The 22,296-nt window shown below is 43.1% G+C and overlaps 1 protein-coding gene across 2 annotated transcripts in view; it reads left to right on the top strand.

Annotated features, from left to right (window-relative positions):
- Dpysl3 (dihydropyrimidinase like 3) overlaps positions 1–22,296 on the top strand; it is a 111,677-nt gene that overhangs the window by 76,297 nt on the left and 13,084 nt on the right. For both annotated transcript variants that reach the window (XM_034517835.2, XM_034517837.2), the window contains exons 3-8: positions 619–803; positions 3,309–3,473; positions 6,943–7,004; positions 7,817–7,897; positions 17,017–17,085; positions 19,891–20,011. In XM_034517835.2, coding sequence (XP_034373726.1) covers positions 619–803; positions 3,309–3,473; positions 6,943–7,004; positions 7,817–7,897; positions 17,017–17,085; positions 19,891–20,011 — 683 coding nt within the window. The remainder of the gene's footprint in view (positions 1–618; positions 804–3,308; positions 3,474–6,942; positions 7,005–7,816; positions 7,898–17,016; positions 17,086–19,890; positions 20,012–22,296) is intronic.

Raw genomic sequence — 22,296 nt, forward strand, 5'->3', positions numbered from 1 at the left:
TGAGCCTTTCTGGGTCTCCATAGTCATCTTTCTTTGTCCGAAGCCTCTATTAAAATACTGACCATACAAGAGCAGTGGGTGTGGGAGAGAGCTGCATGTTTGTCTCTGTCCTTGTGCATCTGTAACAAGGCACCAGGGAACCGTGGAGTGAGTAAAACGTGAGGTGGGTGGTGATTCAAGCAGACGCCTTTGATTAGGGCACAGAGAACCTGCTTAGAAGATGGCATAGTCCCTGTATCTGTTGTTGTACTGAGCCATTACCTTCTGTTGCACCTCACAATCATTTATTTCACACTCCTTGTAGCTTTCCCCAGTGTTATCCCACAACATTAGAGAGAAAAAAATAATGTGAAGGAAATAGTGAAAATAGTTATATAAAAATATTAGTCACGCACTATGTTCCAGACATTGACAATCTACAGATTTCAGTACAAACCATAACACGTTGCCCTATGCAGATGATTGTGTGTCAGTAGTTTTGTATACACAGCTATCTGTCATTGTTTAGAGGCTGAAGGGCTTGTGACTTTGAAGACCCCAATGTCTAAAATCCTTATATCCTATTCTTGTCATGAGCATTGCTCCATTTAATTGCCAGTTGTTCTACTGTATCACCAGGCAAATTGGAGACAACCTGATTGTCCCCGGAGGTGTGAAGACCATCGAAGCCAATGGGAAGATGGTGATCCCTGGAGGCATTGATGTCCATACCCACTTCCAGATGCCTTACAAGGGAATGACCACAGTGGACGATTTCTTCCAAGGGACAAAGGCTGCCTTAGCGGGAGGCACCACCATGATCAGTAAGTCCTCACCTGCTGTCCAGCCCTGTGTGTTTAACAAAGGTGTCAAATACCTGCCCTCTGAAAATACTGAAACCAGACACACTTCTCTCAATTTGGTTTATGGAATCTATGTCCCTGGGCGTGGGAAAAATAGGACAAGTGCTAACTTCCTGTAATTACCCAAAGAAGGTCCATGAGCTGAAAACAACCAAGAGAAAGATGTCCAAAAGAATGATCATTGAGACTGACAGTTCTTGGGAGATTAGTGGGCTTCGGTGGATTCACTGCTATTGGTCTTTGCTATTATTTTGACCAATTTATATCTTTAAGATTAGAAAAGCTGTGTGTGGTTTCCTTTATTTTTCTTTTGTTTTGCTTCTGGTAACTACTAATTCCAGAGAAACTTGGGAAATTGCATGTTATTGGAGTACAGAACTGATAGTATTTCAGGCAGTTCTTCCTGTTCCAAGGAATCTCAATGAATTGGGTACTGGCCCAGAGCTAGCCTCAAACTCAGAGACACAGCACTATTTACTTAACAGCCTATTCCTCCACCCACAGTCACAGAGCAACCTGAGGCAGAATTATAGTCTGTCTTGACCTTGCTTTTGACTGAACCACTAGGAGGGTTCAACTTTAGCAAGGCCATAAACGGTGTAGTCCAGGGAGGCCTGGGCCTTTTCCCCCAGCTGATAGGAGGAAGCCAGCTGACTTCTCAGCAGCTGTCTGCCCAGGAAAGCCCTAGTGTCCTTGAAGACATTAGTAATGTAGCTGGATGCATTCTATTTTCCGATCAGTGCACTTGGGCTCTGTTGACAAAGGAAATGCATGGTCTTGCTTTGGTTTGGCTGGCTGCCATCTGGACCAGGAATTGGGCCTGTTCTTCATGCTTGTAAAATCTCTTGTACTTGGTCTTCTACATTAGCAAAGGAGCAGAGAACAGATGAGAGGTTTAGGTGAAGAAGAAAACGTACAAGGAGCCACAGATGCATTCTTGCCCTTCATTGATAACTTAGAAACGCCAGATATGCGCAAAGCAAAGCATCCACATAACCCTCCTTCACTGTTAGAGTTTGTTACTAGGCAGTTTCCAGTTTCACAGTAGGATCCTAGTATCTGGTCCATATTTAAAGCTGTGATTTTTTTTTTTTTTTCACCGAGTGGTGGATCGTGAATGTTGCTCCAGTCAGTCAGTTGCTCACATTCTAACATAGCTTTTAAAATAGATGTCTCATCACTCTGTGGAAATGTCTCTATGTTTTTAACGAAGCTTCTCAATTTTTTTTTTTTCAACTCCGGTCACTTCCCATTTTGCATTTACGTAAATGCATCAGTGTACTCTCTAGATACTAGATGCTGCTGACAGCTACAACTTATTTTCCTAGGTACGAGGCTCAGCCATGAGAATAAATACAGTCTGATCTGGGAAAAGTCCAGATTTTTGATACATATCTCAATGTCCTTCTCCCGAAAGTTGAACCAATTTTACACTTTACCTCAGCTGCTCGACAGGGCATGGATGAGAGTGGAGCCTTTGCCTATCCCTACTATAACAGCCATTATTTTTTAAACATACAAATAAGATTTTACCTTAATTTAGGACTAGTGTTTTGTTTGTTTTGTTTTGAGATAGGATCTTGCTATGTAGGTTAGGCTGGTTTTGAGCTTCCAGTGAGCCTCCCAAGTGTTGGGATTACTACCATGGCTCGATTACTATTTTAACCTTTTTTTTTTTTTTTTTGGTACCCCTTCTCACAATCCTTCCAATGAAGTGATAGGGACACCAACCTAGCCACCAAACACTAGACCCCAAATTTATCCTGTGTACAAGAAATGCAGGGACTGGGGATGAAGCAGAGACTGAGGGAGAGGCCAACCAATAACCAGTCCAATTTAAGATCCACCCCATGAACAAGCACCAACCTCTGACATTATTAATGATACTCTGGTATGCCTCAGACAGGAGACTAACATGACTGTCGTCTGAGAGGCTCTACCCAGCAGGTGACTCAAACAGACTCTGATACACCCACAATTATTTAAAAATATTTATCACCGATGGTTGCAAAGAAAAGTGGGTTTGAATTCAAAGAAACTGATTCTTCTTAGCAAGTTCATGGCCTTTAGTAACTCATGCTTGCTATACATCTAGAACTTCTTCTATCCAGGGAAGAGAACACAACTTTGGCCATTAAGAGTGACTCAGAGCCAGTAGTCACAACATAAAAATAGCAGGTAGTCACAAGGAGTTAACACTTACTGAAAACTTAGTATGCGCCAGGTGTCAGTGAAACGCCTTATATATGCGTTTTTCACTTAGTCATATGGCAAACTCAGATGGAAAATACTATCATAACATGTTCCCCATCTACTTAACACCCATGTTTTAGAAGAGAAAACCGAGGTTTCAGAAAGCTAGTAATTTGTTCCAAGTCCTGGAGTTAGCTAAGCAGGAAGGAACAGAAATGGGAGTGGGGAGACCAAGCTGTTTCTGAGTCACCCATTTTGACCTCTGTCTTTCAGTTGACCATGTGGTACCTGAACCTGAGTCTAGCCTGACAGAGGCCTATGAAAAGTGGCGTGAGTGGGCGGACGGGAAGAGCTGCTGTGACTATGCTTTGCACGTGGACATCACCCACTGGAATGACAGCGTCAAGCAGGAGGTGCAGAACCTCAGCAAGGAAAAAGGTGAGCCAAAGCAAGCTCTCCAGCCTTGTCTCTTTGCTACCTTGTCTGTGTGTCCCACAGCATCCCACTCTTCTAGTTTAGAATCTGGTACCTTAAGCATGAAGGCTGTGTGAGGGGCTTTGTTCCAGGCACTTTATATTTATGCAACTTTACTTTTTGTAGGATCTTCATGGGATGGATATTGTTAGTCACTTTGCAGCTGGAAAATCGGCGCATCAGGATAACTGCCTAGGGTGACATTTAATAGGCAGTAGGACTACACAAAGATGATGCTCTTCACCTTCATGGGTATCTTTTATTGCTCTGATTAAACACCATGACTAAAAGCAACTCAAGGAGGAAAGGGTTTATGTCTTCCTATAGCTGGTAGCCTATCACTGACGGGAGTCAGGATATGAACTCAAGCAGGACAGCAACCTGGAGGTCAGAATTGAAGTACAGAGCTTGAAGAAGCATCTTTTACTGGCTTGCTCAGTCTGCCTCTTATAACACCTAGGACTACCATCCCATGGATGGTTCTGTCCACAGTGACCTAGATCTTCCCACATCAGCCATCAATCAAGAGAATGTAGTACAGGCTTGACCACAGGTAGAAACATTTTCTCTGTTGGGGTTCCCTCTTCCAAAATGACTCTAGCTTCAATCAAGTTGACATAAAACAAACCAGCACGAAGCATCAATACCAGTTGTACAAAGAAAGAAACTGAGACAAGGTGACTAATCCTCCCTGAGGTCACATTTCTAACAAATCTGAGAACAACGTTTTCTAACCTCTATCAGTTTTATAAGACCAAAATGTTAGTATTATATAATAATGACAGATCCCTAAGAAAGTCTAAGACATGCCAGGATCAAGGATAGATTGATTCTACAGTTAGTAATGGAAAAAAAAAAAATGCAGGGTGTGTGTGTGTGTGTGTGTGTGTGTGTGTGTGTGTGTGTGTTTGGGAGGGGGGCTCTCATTGCAATGATGATTTTTGATTCCATTATCATCTTAGATTCTTCTGGTCTCTTCTTATGTTCTAGTCATTAGCCACTGTACACCCACTGGAACACACATACTTATGCAAATGTGTGCCATGTGCTTAGCTTTGTAAGGCAATCAAGGACATCAGAGATGGATGAGCAACAGCCTCTGCTGAAGGCCCAGCGTAAAGGAGAGCAGTTGAAGGAAAGGCAGCAGACTGGATACTTCAAAACACAAGACCTGTCTGGCCACTGTGCAGAAAGTTCAGGGAAACATCATGCGTCTGTGCTGGAGGGAGAGGATGGTCCCTAAGAGGATGCTTTTTCCTTTCTATCCCTTGCTGCACCCTATAAGTCCTGCCCAATCCTTGAGAACACAAAATAAGCAATTAGCCCCACCCCACCCCTACCCCTGTTTCTGTTGCCTGTCACACAGAATATCTTAACTGCAGTAGAAAATTCAGTGGCTTTAAGGAAAACACAGAACCTGGGTCATTCGAAGGATGACTTGGAGGCTTTTGGAAGTGGGAATACTGTGGAAAACTTCCCTGAGCTGACCTACGCTGAGTAGGGACATTCTTGAACTATAATCTACTTTTTGGCTGGGGAGATTGTGGCTAAACTGACCCTAATGGTTAAACCAAAATTATTTTTCTTTCCTCAAAATGATTTTCTGTTCCACCATCCCACCTACTTATTTATTTTGGGTGAAAATCAAATAGATATTTTCCTATAATGCTGAGGACTTAGTTATGAAAGTACAAGGCACAGATGCAAGGCACAAATTGCTATCTGTTCACTCTGTTAATTCACTGAAGCCAGGTTTTATATCTATTTTCTGTTTCTACATTTGAAATTTAGATAATGTTGTGTGAAAGAGTCATTCTTCAAACTGAGTGTCTTAGTCACTGGTCTTTTGTTGTGAAGACACCATGACCACAGCAACTCTTATAAAAATGAAACATTTCACTGAGGCTAGCTTACAGTTTCAGAGCTTTACTCCCTTATCATTAGCTGAGAAGCATGGTACCACACAGACAGACATGGGGCTGGAGAGGTAGATGAATGAGAGTTAAACGTTTGGATCAGTGGGTAGCAGGAAGAGAGAAAGACACTGAATCTTGAATCTGAAACTCCAAACCCCAACCCCAGTGACAAATTTCCTTCAACAAGGCTACTTCACTTTAATCTCTGGTCAAGTATTGCCACTCCCTAATAACCATTCAAATAATTGGGCCTATGGGAGGCATTCCTATCCAAACCACCACACTGAGTATATAGTCTGCACCCCTTTATTATAAAAGTCATGTTGTTTTGGATGAAAAACTAGATTTGTTTTCTTTCTGAGATAGGGTTTTTCTGTGTAGCCTTGGCTGTCCTGGAACTTTCTCTGTAGACCAGGGTGACCTTGGACTCTCAGATTGTTGCCTGTCTCTGCCTTCTGAGTGATGGGGTTAAAGTCATGTGCCACCACTACCTGGTTTATTCTTTAAACAAATTGTAGAGAATGAAGGGAAAATAGTATACTTAGAAAAATTGTGCATGTGTGTTATGTACATGTGAATGCATGTGTACATGTGCTGTGCATGTGTGTATTCAAAAGTATAGGTTCCATGATAGACAATAATATATCATGTAAATACATACCTTCTACAACTTAGAAATAGATTTTTAGGGAGGACACAGGACTTTCAGAGATTTGGTTTTTATTTTATTTTGATACAAAACCTTACTGGGTAGCCAGATACTTTTTATGTGGCCCAATCTACTGGCAAAATTCATGGGGTGCACCAAGGGATAGAAAGGAAAATTTATAGCAATCTTCCTGCCTCAGCCTCCCCAATAATAGGATTAGAAGTTTGTCCCATCACCAGGCCTAGCCCAGAAGTAGTTTTTAAGGTTAGTTTTATTGTCCTCTTTCTCCTCTTAGGCACATCTGCCTGCAGCTTAGTATACAACAGTCATTCACCAAATAGTGAAATAAACCCACTCCATGGAGGCAAAATGCTTGTCTCATAGAAACTAAAAGCCTTTAAAGCATTGGCTCCTTTAATAGTGAACTACTTCCTTATGAAGTGGGAGTTATTTTCCAATTTCCAGGTGGAGGAAACAGAAGTCCAGAAGGTAAGCATTCCTAGGTGATTGTGGTGTAGTGGTACATTCAGGTGCTACATCTACTAGGGTCTGTGGACAGATGGTATGTTCGTGCAACTTCTCTGGTATCTGCTTCCTCAAAAATATCAATTATCGATCTTCTAAACTCTGCAATGCTGGGAATTAGAGTTAGCAAAAGGTACAGAAGGGAGACACCATTCTGCCAAGACACTACTTACAAACTATGGATTTTACAGGACAAGAAAGGGCATGATAAGATAAAAGCATTCCAAATGTCTTCACCTGCTATTGGACAGCCACCTAAGCGATGTGTGATAGACATGAGAAGGTGGTGGTGATAATTAATAATGTCTCTTTCCTGACTTTTTTCCCTTTTCTTGTCTGGCAGGTGTTAACTCCTTCATGGTCTACATGGCCTACAAGGATTTATATCAAGTGTCCAACACAGAGGTAACAACCCATTTGGCTGTGTGGTTTGGATGGTCTGCATGGGTTTCCTATTGTTGCTGATGACCTTGCCACTGGGACATGAGTCACTGTGGTTACTGTGGGAGGCCACTGTGCCAGGGTGTTTATTGAAGTCCTTGCAGTCCATACTACATTTTAAAGGAGGTTATGGGTTGGCTACCTATGGCAAAGCAGAGAGGTGCTTGACTTTCTGCTGCCAACAGTTGTCTTAAAGAATAAGAAAAAGAAAGCTGTTGTCTCCAAACCTCGTATAAACCTGATGGAAATGTGGAGTTCTCTGCTTTATAGAATCAGGTGGGGCTTCCTGCCAGTTATACTGGCTTGGCTGTCATATTTGTATCAGTTCGCCTTTTCTTAGGAAATCATGGATGTACATGAGTTTTGATAGATCTGAAACCATCATGAGAAATGCAAAACATGAATACTCTTACCTTCTTGGTGAAGAGTAAGGGTAATTTTGTCTTGAAAAGCTGAGAGTAAGAGTTTGAATATGTGCGTTAGCTTTGATCAGGCTCTTGGGGGCTTTTGGAGCACTTGTTGAAAAGAATTCTGATACCATGTCTAACCTCAATGGAAAATTACTCCATTAGATCTAGATGTCTAAGAAAAGGCTTCTTAGAAATTGGCCCGGATTGTATATAAGTCCTGACAAATCTTTTATAAAGACAAAGCCTCCTAAAATGTCTTTGGACTACATTCTCTCTGTTGTAAGACAGTTTCAGTCCTGGTTTTGGTAACTGGCCTTTATGTCACACTGCTAAAGGAGGCTGTGATACTGTTCATTTCTGTTTTAGCTCTATGAGATTTTCACCTGCCTGGGAGAGCTGGGGGCCATCGCTCAAGTTCATGCCGAGAATGGAGATATCATTGCCCAGGTAACCACGTGGAGTGAGCATTTTGTGTGAGCTTGGGTCTGCTTCCCATCCATTTCCTCTCTTCAGCATGACTTGAATGGCCCAAGTGTTCATGACTTTGCCATCAACACATTGCCAAAGACAAAATCATGCTCAAAAAGCTTACAGCTCTGGGCTCACACTTTAATTCCAACATTGGGTCTGCAGAAAAAGGAGGATCATCAGAAGTTCAAGGCAATTAGATGTGATAGTAAGCTTTTTATTCCTGGCTGGAAGCTGTGTGTTTATATATATATTTACATTTCAGATGTTATCCCCTTTCACCATTTCCTGCCACCCAGGAACCCCCTATCCCATCCCCCCTCCTCCTGCTTCTATGAGGATGTGGCCCCACCCACCCACTCCCACCTCCCCACCCTCAAATTCCCCCACACTGGGCATCCAGCCTTCATGGGACCAACGATCTCCTCTCCCACCTATGCCTGACAAGGCCATCCTCCCCTACATATACAGCTGGAGCCATGGGTCCCTCCCTATCTGTTCCCAGGCTGGTGGTTTAGACCCTGGGAGCTCTGGTTGGTTGATATTGTTGCTCTCCCCATAGGGCTGCAAACCCATTTAGTTCCTTCAGTCTTTTCTCTAACTTCTCCATTGGGAACCCCATGATCATTTCAATGGTTAGCTGTGAGCATCTGTATATGTCAGGTTCTGGCAAACCTCTAAGGAGACAGCTATATCAGGCTCCTGTCAGCATGCACTTCCTGGCATCCACATCAGTGTCTACCTTTGGTGACTGCACATGGGATGGATACTCAGGTGGAACAGTTTCCAGATGGCCCTCCTTCAGTTTCTGACCCACACTTTGTCCCCCTATTTGCTCCCATGAGTATTTTGATACTCCTTCTAAGAAGGACTGAGGTGCCCACACTTTGGTCTTCCTTGTTCATGAGCTTCATGTGGTCTGTGACTTGTATCCTGGGTATTGCGGAGATTTTGGGCTAATATCCAATTATCAGTGAGTGCATACCATGTGTGTTCTTCTGTGACTGGGTTACCTCACTCAGGATGATATTTTCTACTTCTATCCATTTGCCTAAGAATTTCTTGAATTCATTGTTTTTAATAGCTGTGTAGTACTCCATTGTGTAAATGTACCACATTTTCTGTATCCATTCCTCTGTTGAAGGACATCTGGGTTCTTTCTAGCTTCTGGCTATTATAAATAAGGCTGCTAAGAACATAGTGGAGCATGTGTCCTTGTTATATGTTGGAGCATCTTCTGGGTATATGCCCAGGAGTGGTATAGCTGGGTCCTCAGGTAATGCTATGTCAAACCTTAAGCTCCTATTTTGGCTAGCTAGGCTGGCCAGAAAGGTTCCTGGATCTGCCTATGTCTGGTCCCTAACACAGGGCTTATCTCACACTAATTACCATACCACCATTTTCTCTGCATGCTGAGGATCTAATATCGAATAAAATCGACTTTCAATGAAAACTTACCAAAAAAGGAAGGACACTTCATACTTGTCTGTTGCGGCCCGAGCTGCCCCACATTTGAGGGCCAAAAATGTTGAGAACTGCTCTACCCCACGTTTGGGGTCCAAAATGTCTCGAACTGTTCTGTCAATGTTTGGACCTGCACTGCCAAAAGCCTTGGGGACTAAGTTGTTAGAGCCTGCACTGCCCCAAGCTGCTCCAGTCTGTGGGTCGGGGTTCAGCAAAAGAGAGAGTGAGGATGGATTCAAAGAATGGAGACCAGGCAGAGTGTGATTCAATCCCGTTTATTCTTCATTCTCTCTTCCTAGTCCAAATCCCAAGTCTTGAGTTCCTAGTCCCTAGTGCCTCCAAGTTTCTTCTTCCTCAATGCCTAATTCCTAGTTCCAAGTTGTACTCTCTGTTGTACTCTTCTGAGTGTCTAATGTCTACTCCTACTCCTAGTGTCTGAATCTCTGTTACTCCAAATTGTTCTGAACTCTCCTGTCTACCTCTCGCCTTTTATATGTCTCACTTCTAAGCCACGACTCTAGGACAACCAAAGCTATGTAGTAAGACCCTGTTTCAGAAAATCAAAACCCAAACAAACAAAAAAAAAGAATCTTCAAGTTAATGTCACCATAAATCCTGTTACTAAATGTATAGCTTTTGTTTATGGTTTACCTGATGCCTTCTCCACTTGTTTTTAATTTTGAGGCAGAACTTCAACTTAGATATTTATTTAGTTATGAAGTGAAGACAGAAATGTCTAAAAGTAACCTGCTAAGTAAATCTTCTGTCCCTAAAAGAGTTTACATCTAGAAACTTTTGATCAGACTAGAAAAAAGAGAATGACTGTGGTCTTGGTTGTCCTTTTAATTGCATCTGGAATCAACAAAAACAAATTCCTGAGTAACTCCATGCCCAACTCTCTCTCTCTCTCTCTCCTCTCTTTTCTCTCTCTCTCTCTCTCTCTCTCTCTCTCTCTCTCTCTCTCTCTCTCTCTCTCTCTCTCTCTCTCTCTCTCTCTCTCTCTCTCTCTCTCTCTCCTCCCGTCTATCCCCTCCCTTACCTCTACCTCTTCTTCCCACCCCATCCCTTGACTCCACCTCCTGAATGCACGGATTAAAGGCGTGTCCTACTATGCCCAGCTACTCAGATTTTCCTGTACTATTTGACGTGAGACCCCTCCCTAAATGTGGGCGGCGCTTGTTGGCACAACTCAGATAAAAGGCCGCTTTTGGTTTTAGGCCACTTGTTTCTCGGTCTTGCTGGCGAGTTACCTTGTCCTGCTGGGTTATCTTGTCCTGCTGGTCGGCCGGTGCTCGTTCACTGAAAGTTCTTTGCGATTTCAACAAAGACGGAAGACTGCAGAACATAGATTCCTTTCAGTCTTCTGCGTCAGATTGAAACTGTGGAGAAATCCAGCTTCGTGCACTGAACCAACTCCGGGATTGTCAACGTCTCCAGAGTAAGACACTGTTGGACTACCATGTCCTTATTTGTGAAGGCAAATTATTTCTACAGAGTTCAAGACATGGGACTCCCTTCCCAAAACTCTAATTCCAATTTCTACAACATGGAGGTGGCGGAGATTGAAGTGGAAATTGAAGATGAGCAAGAAGAGGTAAGAACTGCAGAAGAAAACAGCGTTTTCCATGAACATGCTCCAGGCTTCGAGGGCATCCTGAACCAACAGGGTGATATGAACCACGTGGTCAACTTGAACGACTTTGGTAGTGATGTCACCTTCTCGAGCCAAGGGAGCCATCCAAGTCCGAGACAGCTACAGTTGGAGGGAAAAGAGAACCTACTTGTCAGAGTTCCACAACTCCAGCCCCGGCGCACTCGACCACGGATCCGCAGAGGTTTCACATCCTGGCAGCTGAACAAACTGGAGGAAGTTTTTCAAAACGATCAGTACCCTAAAGCGATCACGGAGAAAAACCTCGCAAGGGAGCTGTATCTGGGAAAATCTGAAGTGCACCATTGGTTTAAGATTCGAAGAGCCAAGTACAGGAAAAATCAGAGCCTACAAAATGTTCAAATGTACCCCTGATGGTACCCAAAATATCTTTCCCTAACGTTTTTGGAGAAACCCTGGAGTAACATCCTAGTCCAGGATCAACCTAACCCCATTCGGCAATGAAGATTTGAGTATCAAGAAAGAAAAACAAGTTGTTAGTTCAAGGCCAGCCACTGCTACATAGGGAGACCCTGACTTAGAAAACAACATCTGTGAAATTAACACTTGGGCCTCCCAGTCTGTTTGAAGAAGAACAACAAACAAACAAACACCAGAAACAAAAAGGGTAAAGCAAATCATGAAAACAACAAACCATCAGGGAGAGGACTGGGCCTTCTAGGGAAACAGGCCATATTAGAAAAAAAGTTTGAGAGTTAGCCAAAGATACGTGACATTCTTGTCTGTGCTAAGGCAGCATTTCTTCAAAACCAGAAATCTGACCCAGGACAGCAGATCTAGAGCCTTGGATAATAATGAATTTAGGTCATGTGGGGATCCACTGGCCTCCTAGAAACCATGTTGAGTAACTTGCTGAAGGAATGATGAAATCAAGAGCTGCGAGGCCCGCACTGTGGAAGTGAAGCCGTTCGTTCGCTTCCCATTTCCCAGGCTGCTTAATGGGATGGATGCACAGACATGTTTTACAAAATACACTCATCGTCGGTTCCTTCATTCGGCATCTTTTGAACACCTGGTGCCAGGCACTTGGCTGCAGAGGCTTCTAATACCTCAACCTTCACGAACTACTCTCCTTCAGAAGATAACCAGAGGTCAGTGACTATGCTGCTCACCAGGCATACAGGAGTAGGCAAGCTCTTGTGTTCTTCTTTGACCTCTTCCATTCTTACCATGTAGCTTAGGCTATCCCTGAACTCACAGAGATAGAACTGTCTGCCACTGTCTCCCATGTGCTGGAATTAAATGTGTGGGTCACTGGACCTGGCTGACTTCCAAACTTTTAAAATGTCATCACCATGCCCATTTTAAATAAAATAAATTAAAAAAAAAAAAAAAAGCTTTGTTTCTTTGTGTATTTATTGGGGACTAACATAGGGATAAAACCAAATACAGCCTCCAGATTAATTGACTATTTACCTTGATGAAGAATTCTGGGAGGGGGTAACTGGGAAAGGGCCGGCATTTGGGAAGTAAATAATTAATTAAAAAAAATGAACCACTCATTTTCAGGCTCAATGGGATGTTATCACTGGCTTATAGATCATAATGTAGAAGCAAATTTCATCTCTTAAATCGATATACCCCAGTAGGCATCTTTACTCAGAGATAGTGTATCTGGGGCTCCTTTGCTCTTCATGTCCTATAATACAGGACTCTACCTGTTGTGCTTTCAGAGTCTCAGCAATGCCTTGAGAGTGGGGGAGGTGAGCTAAGTATGCAACTCCCTCTGACTTGTGACCAAGAAAGCTAATTAGTGTGGTCATATGCTTTCTTTCCATGTCTCCCCCATACCCAACACCCAAACTTAATGAAATCTTTTCACACAGAGGGCTCGGTTTGCCTTGTTTTCAGGAGATGGACCCATGGGTTCTAGAACTGTCACCCCTCCCTTGTTTCCATGTGGGAAACGGTCACCCCTCCCCTCTTTCCCTGTCACCCTGGCAGCCAGAGGCCCCAGCTCTTCCTCTGCTGCCATGGAATCCAGCCTTCTCCTTGTATTTCAGGCTAGTAGCTACTACAGGGCCTGCAGCACCATTGCTTGGTTCGAAAATGTCCCCCCTGTGACTCCTCAGTGCAGATGCTCCCGGCTCCTCTTCATCCCACCTCTTCCTGACCTTGGAAAGATCTGTTCTTCATAAAGAAGAATTGGGGCATTTTTTTTTCCCATTTGGATGAGTTTCTAGTATGTATTTATTAGATTCAGCTTGAGCTGAAGACTCTATCACGTCATCTAAATGAAGGCAGCTGCCACCCTCAGAGTTTTCCTGCTATGTTTCTACAAAAGTAAGAGCAAAATGAAATCTCCTTCGGGTACAAACAAGGACAATTTTCAAAATCTTCCAAATTGCCAAGCTAGGCTGAGCATTCTTAAATGACACACTGAGCAGTGACCTTAAGCCCACAGAGAAATGTATCCTCTTCATTAAAGAAGCTTCTTTCTGCAGTAGACAGAGACAATCATGGAAAACCACTCCGGGTCAAACACAGAGGATGCTGCCTCTGTGGATACACCTACAGGACGGCTCCGCTTAAGACTCAAGGGCTATTAGAGGACTCAGAAAGGTCGTAAGAACCACAGGTCTAGGAAGTCAGCTGTGAGACATTGTGTCTCTTAGAAACAACAGGAAAACGTCTACCATGTTATCACTACCTTATGGCTGCCAAAACAGGACCCAGGCAAGAACACTTATAGATACAATAATCCAGAAGAACAACATCTCATGGCCTCAACCCTAGGTAAAGAAGTTCAGGCAACAAATGACTGTTGAGAAAAGGAGAGTTAGCCTCTCCCAGGCTGAGTCCCAAGCTGGTTATCTAATACAAATTATTTAGCACTGAAATTATGTGCATACAAGCCCCTCCAAAAAAACTCAAAAGGTTGATTATGTTGATTATGTTTGATATATGTTACATATATATAATATTACATATTATAATAAAATTATAATGAAAAAATAACAGGCCAACAGATTATGCTTTTGAGAGGGAGTGAGGGGTGGGCACGTGGGAGGGGTTGGAAGGAAGAAAGGGAAGGGGGAAGGTAATGTAATCATATTTGAATTAAAATAAACAAAAAATTAAACAGGAAGCATATTTACTCTGTATCTACTATGTTCTGAGCAAAAACAAAGCAAGGGCTATTTCCTCACTGGAGCAAGCGACAGCTATGCTGTGACCAGACTAGTGAAGTCATTATCGATGTGATTTACTCATGGAGTTCAGAGTTTGACCTTGATAAACTGGCTCCATCCTGGGTTAACACATGTGACCCAAAGACGGTTTATATAAGGCAGAAGATATTTAATTGGAAACCTTAATCTTTATGTGCCTCATCAGGGAGGACTCTTACTGGAGCCTGGAAGAAAATATGTTTAGAATTCAATCAATGAGAATGGCCAGAAGACAAAATGAGGGTGGTGATTTTTCATTAGAAAAATCAGCCTCTGAGGTGTTTAGAAAATTTTTCATAGTATGTGATGTAGTAAGTTTTGCAGGCTTTCTCCTGTGTGTTCCCCAGCCAGTCCACCCCCACCATCTCCACTCCAGCTTTGTTGTGTTTTGCTTGTTTTTCTGAGACAGGGTTTCTCTGTATAGCTTTAGCTGTCCTTGAACTCCATCTGACCAGGCTGGCCTTGAACTCAGACATCTGCCTCCTGCCTCTGCCTCCCAAGTGCTGGGCCCTTGGCTTTCTGTTGGTTGATTTAATTATCTGGAACAATTTGGCCCACCCTCAGTTAATCCCTAGACACACCCAGAAGTATGCCTCACCAATCTAGTCTCCTAGGTGATCACAAATTCAATCAAATTGTAGGTGGAATGTTAAGGCTGAGGTAACTGTTACCTGTCTAGCCTGCCATTTTGTGCTCTCATTGATACCATAAGGAAACTTTCTCACATGTTGTTACTGCTGTCACTAGGATGTTCTGTGCTTTGGTGTTCTTGGAAGCCAATAACAAGAGAAGTCAGTTAGAACTGCTTTGTACAGTCAGCCACAATAAGCCTGGACCTGAGCCAACCACTCAGCAGTACTTTCTGCACCTGTGTATGAGCTTGCATGGTATTTGCCTTTATAAGGTGCCCCTAGGATGGACTGCAAGATAAGAGAGACACCTGCACCTATTTAGAATAAGATTTCCATTTTGAGTAGGGATTGAATAAAGTTTAAGTTCCCAAGACCTCCTTGGGAACTGATACCACACTTGGCAGAAAGAAACATGTATGTGGGTAACTGACATCCTGGTTGGCAAGTTAAGTCATGAACATTAGACAAGTCATGAACATTAGACAAGTCCCATCCCGTTTGACAAGTTACGACATAAATGTTAGACAAGGCATTTCCCCAGCTTCAGTTGACTACCCCAACCAATGAGAAAGGACAAATGCACAACAGAGACTTGTTCCTAAGGAAGACCCTTATCTCTACATCCTGATTGGTGGAATAACTTGGCACAGATCTTTGTAGGTCTCAGGCTTAAAAAGCCCTATAGAATTTTGACTCAAGGTCACAGCTCCCCAGTCTGACCTGAGGCCCTTATCCATCAGTTCTGGGGCAAATGTTCAATAAACTGACCCTGTCTGACTGAGATCAGTGTTCTCTGTTTTTCTCTTGGATTCCAGCAGACAGATTTATCAAGGTTAATTACCACATACAGGGACTTTCCTTAACATCCCCCTTAATTTGAATTACTAACAACAACATACACAAAAAAGAGGCTTAAGTATCCTTTTACACTAACTCTCTACCTTGTAGTTACTAGGTGAGACAGGCTAGTTTCAGCTGCCAACTCTCTTGCTTTTCAAGGATCTCCCAGGCCACAAGGCTAGTATCCCTAGAGCAGAGGTTCTTAGGAGCTAGCCTTAATAATTTCAGGGTGCAACTGCAGACAATAGCAGCCTAGAGTTTCTGCCACCCCGACCTGTGTTCACCAGCCATCTGCTTCTCCATAAACCTTGTTCATAGATATGAAAATCATAAGTCAGCCATAAGAAACAGGCCTTTCTGTCATACCTACAATGTAAATGGAATTTTGTCAAAACTAAGGTAATGCTGTTGAGAGGCATTTTTTTTTCCTGCTTGAATTCTGAATTTATTCATCTAATCCAAGTATTTAAAATACACAAACCGCCGGGCAGTGGTGGCACATGCCTTTAATCCCAGCACTTGGGAGGCAGAGACAGGCAGATTTCTGAGTTCGAGGCCAGCCTGGTCTACAGAGTGAGTTCCAGGACAGCCAGGGCTACACAGAGAAACCCTGTTTCGAAAAACAAAACAAACACACAAACAAACCAAAAAACCCACAAACCTAGAGGCGAGGCTGATATTAAAACATGAGTTGTCAGAATTTGAAACTGTAGCTTCTCATTAGGCAAGGGCAGGGTTGGAAATCTGCACCTGGACTAGAAGAGCCCAAAATGAATCTGATAGAGAAGGCAGGTGACCAGATGCTGGGGAATCTGGCCCTAAACCTTAAGCTACATGGCCTTAATCCCAGTACTTAAGTCAGACCTGATGTTTAACACCTTTCATAGAATTGAAACAAAGGACAGATTGAACTGCCAGCAAGTCAGGCAAGGAGATGTTTCCATCGAGTTGGGTCTGAAAGAGGTGAAGAGTAAGTGACATTTTATTGGTAATGTAGTCAAAACATGAACATTCTTATCAAATTATCTTCCTTTCTTTTAATAATAATAATAATAATAATAATAAGAAGAAGAAGAAGAAGAAGAAGAAGAAGAAGAAGAAGAAGAAGAAGAAGAAGAAGAAATAATAGAAGCCAGTTAACTTTTTAAAGATTCAACTTTGCTGCTCCAAATGTAGAATTATATATTTGTATAACATATAAATTTTATTTTCTCCCCCACTCCCGAATGCATTTTAGCCCAGAGCATACAGACATAATTTTCCCAAATATTGGCATCAGTCATCTAAGAATGTTCTCCATTTTGTTTCTTTTATTTTTAGGAGCAGGCACGGATGCTGGAAATGGGGATAACCGGCCCAGAAGGCCACGTTCTGAGCAGACCGGAAGAGGTGGGTTTTATGGGAGTTCGGGAGTGGGGCGCACATCGAAAAGCCAAGATGGCAGTAAGGGTTCTTTTCGCCAGTGTTTTCCGGTGACTGGTTGTCACAATTTTAGGGTGCTACTCACTTTACATCTGGAATGTTTCTGTTTGGCCCCACCTGAGCCATATCCTCAAAGTTTAGGCACAAGTCCTGCTGGGAAAATGTGACAGAATCTATGATTCAATCTATCATTGCTGGGAGACTTCTCTCAGAGACCTCTTCTGGCTAGAAAGTGTAACGGAGATTTTCATCTCTGACCTTCGGTTGTGGTTGCCTTTCACTCCCTAGGCCTTCTTCAGTAGGAGAGCTGTATGCCTAAGTCTTTGCTAATCATCCCAAATTCTAGAGAAATTCGTATGCACTTTTTCATATTGTAATGACTCTTGGAAAACACTGACAATGTGGAAAGGAGGTTAAATAGACTTTTCATAGTCAATATGACTAGCGAGTCTTGTCTCTTATGTCAGCAACTGCCACTGGCACGGGGCTCAGAACTTGGAATTAATTGCCCACCAATCGGAGAGCAGGGTTGTTCTGAACTTGAGTGATCTCAAGGCTCCCCACGTCAATGAAGCCAACCCTGTTATGGCAAACTCCACTGAAGAAGCAGAACCCAAACATTTAGTTCTTCCCTCATCTCTTCTACAGCCTGCAAGAAATTTAAATGTAACACAGATATAAGGAATGTTTCCTATTACAATGAGGCTATATATTTTGCAAGCTAAATAATACACTTGTATCAGGTGCTTTCAGACAGGGACATAGAACATGGTCAGCTTTCTAGATGTCGTCAGTTGATGCTAACTGTAAATTAATGATGGACATTTCAGTCATATACAACATTCCTGAAAAAAAAAAAAGTGCTCTAATGGTTCCAGGCTCTTTGTAAGAGACACTTGTTCCTGACAGTGCTAATTTCATGCATTTTCTCAGGTATTATTACTGCCATTCAAGGTACTGGCATTGCGAGGGTAAAGGACCTGAAAGTTAGAGGTCAGCCATGAGCTGATCATATTTGAAGGACTGGAAAATCATTTATATGGTGTTAGCTGACCATAGTGGTCAGCACTGTTTGTGAAAGTCGAAATGCTGCTCTCTGGAGGGATAGGCTGGCAAGACGTACTTCTTTAGACACAGCCAGGGGATTTCACAGCAGACTATTTTTGTTCCTTGGTTTGTTTTTTCAACTTTGCTCCACCCCCACCACCACCTCAACCTTTCCCAGTCCCTTCTCCTTTTTAGTAAGAAGTCCACTTAGCTGTAAACCTCTCCAACCCTCAAAGCTCTTTTGAGTAAAGTTGAAACATGATGTAACTTTCTAAAGATAGTCACGTAGTCAACATGCAAAAAAAAAAAAAAAAAAAAAAAAAAAAAAAAAAAAAACCCTTTTTGTGCTGGCACTGGAAGGGAATGGGATCAAAGGGTCAAGGGCTGAGGTCATGGGGCTGCTGAAGTGGTCAACAAAGGTCTGAAGGGGGAGGGGTGAGCATAGGAAAAGTCAGCTCCTTTTCAGTTCAAAGCCAACCTACATGTAGTCTCAAGTGATACTGTTCAGAAGGCAGAGCAACCGGCATAGAGAGTGTATTCTCCAGGGTACAATGTCTGGGTGCTTAAAGAGTGTTACCTACACCCCAAAGCTTTCTGGAGCATGCCAGCTCAGCCAGCCCAGTTCCGCAAGGCAACTGAGCCACATTCACCATGGAGTGACTGGTTTGCATTATGCAGCCACTAGACATCTGTAAGCTATTTGAAGCATATTTTTTAAAGTATTGGTCTGTGCAAGCTAACCCAGAAAGTCATATCCATATGAAAAGGAATGGCTGCTGATTCAATGAGGAATCACCACTGTGTCTCTACTCCAGGCCGAGCTGGACTTGCTTCAGGGTTTGGGCAATAGCAGATTTCACATTGGTCAGAAACTGTGACCAACAGTCACACCACTAGCCACTGTTCCGGGCACTAATTTCTCAAAGGGCTTAATCATTTCATCCTCACAACGGCTCCAGATGTCAGGACTCTTCGGTTCTCCCACTTAGGCAGGAAAGCAGCAGCACTGAGAGATTGTGAAACTGACCCGAGGTTACCTGGCTTGTACATAACAGAACCAGGATTTACTCTCAGTCACCCAAGGGAGCCGGAGCTCCCAGATCTCGCTTGGTTAATCAAGGGAGAGGAAACTAATCAGTATTCCTCATGTATTAAGTGCAGCTGGCTTAGTTGGCATACTTGGAAGCATGAACTCTACGCTGGAGTAGGCTAGAAGAGATGAGTAATAAAAACAGTGGCTGGGCTGGGAAGCTTAGGAACTATTCTAATAAGAAATCATTCAGAGAACTAACCCTTTGCTGACCCCATAGCTGCTGGAAATGTCTTGATGTCCTCTTGTTCCTGATCGTCTTCATCTGCTGATGATGTGATTGTGCTTTCTCAGAGACTCTGTCCTGAGATTGGGGAGTAGAGGCTTTTTTTTTTTGGGGGGGCAGCTTTATGCTAACTATTGGAGAGGAGAGAGGTACAATGGCACAATGACAGGTGGTGCCCTAGACACAACCTGTGCTATTTCCCTCATTTGTTGAGGGAGAGAGACACAGGGAGGCTCAGGAATGTAACAGGGACGATGAATCCCAGAAGCAGATTCAGGCCATGTAATTTCAGATCCTCCTGGGTGGTTCTTAGCCTCATCAAAGCCCTTTATCACCACCTGCTATAGAGACAGGACGTGGCAAGGGTGAGGGGCTGTGTTTTGCTGATTTCTGGTACTTTTATTTGTAGCTGGAAGCTGAGGCTGTGTTCCGTGCCATCACCGTCGCCAGCCAGACCAACTGCCCCCTCTATGTCACCAAGGTCATGAGCAAGAGCGCGGCTGACCTCATCTCACAAGCCAGGAAGAAAGGTGATTCGTGCTCCCAGGAGGGTGATCCTCCCACTGCACCACATGGCTTCTCCCCACCTCTCCTGGCTGTCCACTGTAATAGAAATGGCATCTCTTCTGTTCCTTGCCATGCTCTCTAGGGAGCCCTGTCTACAACTAGAGTTCTGGGGTTTCTTCCATCTGCCATGGGAGTAAACTGAGGCTCAGGAAAGTTAAACAATTTGCCCGAAATAACAGCACAAATTAATTTCTCCAAGACTTGGTACATCTTCCACTCACTTTCCATCTGTCCTATGTCAGTTCACATGATCTGAGATTCATAAGTAAACACTCCAGTCAATATTATGCTGAATATAGAAATCAAAGATCAAGGTCAAAGCTGTCTTAAACAAGCCACCAACAACTAAAATATTGGTTGTAATAGGGGCATGGTTAGCTCGGTGGTTTCAGCGATGACATTATTATCTAGCCATCCACTGTTTTTTGGTTCTTTTATGTCCCTGGTGGTTTCACAATCAGAATTAACTGTGACAGGAATAGATAATATCAGGGGGCATCTATTGTCCTGAGTTCTCAGTGAAGGAAACCATGGAGAAGTGGCTCAATCAAGCATCTAAGAATTTGTTGTTATCTTGTTTTGGATCTGTGTACATCCCTGAATCAAAGGCTGCCCCAGAGAGAGCATCATCTGGTGAGTCCTGAGAGCTCATCACAAGGGTGTGGTCACTCCACCTGATCATTCAGGTCAGAACAAGTTATTTTAGAAAGGAGTAGAATGGCTTTTATGCTGTGGTCTTCTGGACCTTCTGCCCTCTACTATGCTGTCCACTGCTGTTAATTTAATTAGGGCTTGCAGTGTCTTCAACTCCCTGTTCAAAGCTTTGTTTTTGAGTTTTTTTTAATGTTGTGCCTCTTCCTTAGTGACAGGCTCTTGGGCTCAGTGTGTTTGAGACATTAGAGATGTGGGCTGTGCTTGACTGTGAACGAAGATTCTCTAGGCAGTCATGTATGGCTATGGCTGTGTGCTGATAGCCATCTCCCAGCAGAGAGGCCTAAGATGAGTGATTCAGCAGCTAAGTGGTCCTGAGGAACTTTCATGTCAGACTGACTATAGTGCTTAGGGCAGCACAGCTGACTTCTGGCAGTGTTTTTCAGCTCTCGGGCTTTCTGAAGAAAGGTGACCCTTTTCCAGTGGGAGAGGAATCTTTCTCAGTGTCCGAATGTCTTCCTAGTGGTGAGGTTCTAGGGTATTTCCCACTTCTCCATGTTTATGGAAAACCTGATGTTTTAGCCCTCAGCAGTTAATGATCCTACTCTCCTGAACAAGAGGCATTTGGGAGAACCAAGAAAGCAGTCCAATTCTCCTCATTAGAAGTGGGGTCTGGATAGGAAGAGGGAAAAGGAGGGAGAAAGGAAGAGCAGGAGAGACCACCACACTCACTCTCTCTACACAGTACATTAACATCTCATGCCCTCTGCTGGTGTATCCCACATGAGCTCTATGTTCAGAATAACCCCAAGGATGGTGTGTTTTCAAGTGGAAGCTGCCCTTACTTCATATTCACAATAGAAACCTCCTCCCATTAGCCTTCTGACTTATGATTGTCTGGTAAGGAGAACTCACCCAGATGCTCTTCCAGGGTTAATGGGATGTATAATTCTGGGACAAAAAAAAAAGTGGCTGCAGATATTGAAGCTATGAACATCTTTTGGACAGCCTTTCACAGGGAGAATCAAGAGTACTTCCAACAGGGAGATGGAGTATGGCTTCCTCACTTCCTCATGAATTTGTTCTTATTCAATTCCCAAAGGATCTCATCATCCATCACCAATGCTCTTTAAGACCTCAGGTGTTCATAATGAATATAAGGAAGCTACAACTTAAGGCTGGCAGGGCCGGGGGTGCACTTGTGTGAAAGAGAACTGGGCCAGTCTCTTTCTACACACACACACAAACACACACTCACACAGTGTAGTGTAGTAAAGCACTGACATGAATATTATTAATGCATAATTCTCAAACAACTCTCATGTCATGTGATATGTACATCATTATCACCCTGTTTTGAATGAAGAAATTCATACAACCACCTGGGTAGTTCAGTATCAAAATTCAAATATAATGGAGAACATTACTTTCTCCAACTTGTATTCTAAATGTAGTCCCAAGGTCCTCTCTTAAGGATATGTTTCTTATAATTGCTGAGTGTTTTTCTTGAATTTCACTTCTACATTTCTTCCTGCTCCTATATTTTTGTCAATCCCTTTTGACACCACCCCTGAAGACAAAGATGCATATGTCAATC

The sequence above is a fragment of the Arvicanthis niloticus genome, chromosome 14 (assembly GCF_011762505.2).
Source record: "Arvicanthis niloticus isolate mArvNil1 chromosome 14, mArvNil1.pat.X, whole genome shotgun sequence".
NCBI classification, from domain to species: Eukaryota; Metazoa; Chordata; class Mammalia; order Rodentia; family Muridae; genus Arvicanthis; species Arvicanthis niloticus.